The sequence below is a fragment of the Rhea americana genome, unplaced genomic scaffold, assembly GCF_003343005.1.
Source record: "Rhea americana isolate MKP2758 unplaced genomic scaffold, rheAme1 scaffold_1033, whole genome shotgun sequence".
NCBI lineage: Eukaryota > Metazoa > Chordata > Aves > Rheiformes > Rheidae > Rhea > Rhea americana.
Window position 1 is genome coordinate 5679 of NW_028185077.1, and position 455 is coordinate 6133.

The window sequence follows — 455 nt, forward strand, 5'->3', positions numbered from 1 at the left end:
AGTTAGAATTACCTAATCCCAGCAGAACTGCCATCCTACATCAATTCTGTCACACCACGTATTGTGCTGGCAAGAACTAAATGCTTGCAGCAAGAGATTAKATCKAGACTAACAGCAGAACCATTTCAGCAGAAAAGGCCTCCCAGCCACCTCCGTGATTCACAACAGAACTAGCAATAACTGCAAAGCAAATGGCTCTTTATAAAACTCTCCCAGAGACAGAGTCCCAGGGTCTTGTCATTTCTTTCAATATATCAGGAATTACATTTCAGTCTCCTCCCTCTGCCCCAAACATTTGAGAACTAGAACATGCTGCTTCTTTCTCCGAGAAGCAATCATTTCTTAACCCAAGATCAAGATTGTTTCTCTGCTTGTCTCATCTTTCTGTTTGAAAAGTACTCTACACTGAACACAAACCAGATCACAAAACAGTTGAGCTGAGGATTTTCCAAATC

The 455-nt window shown here is 41.5% G+C and overlaps 1 protein-coding gene across 1 annotated transcript in view; it reads right to left on the reverse strand.

Annotated features, from left to right (window-relative positions):
* The window catches only part of LOC146601367 (DNA polymerase epsilon catalytic subunit A-like), a gene marked incomplete at its 3' end in the record, with an annotated part of 5633 nt that extends 5509 nt beyond the window's left edge, over positions 1-124 (reverse strand). Inside the window, exon 1 of the mRNA XM_085307374.1 lies at positions 114-124. Within this exon, the coding sequence (XP_085163500.1) occupies positions 114-124 (11 nt within the window). The remainder of the gene's footprint in view (positions 1-113) is intronic.
* Between the last annotated feature and the right edge of the window lie 331 nt (positions 125-455).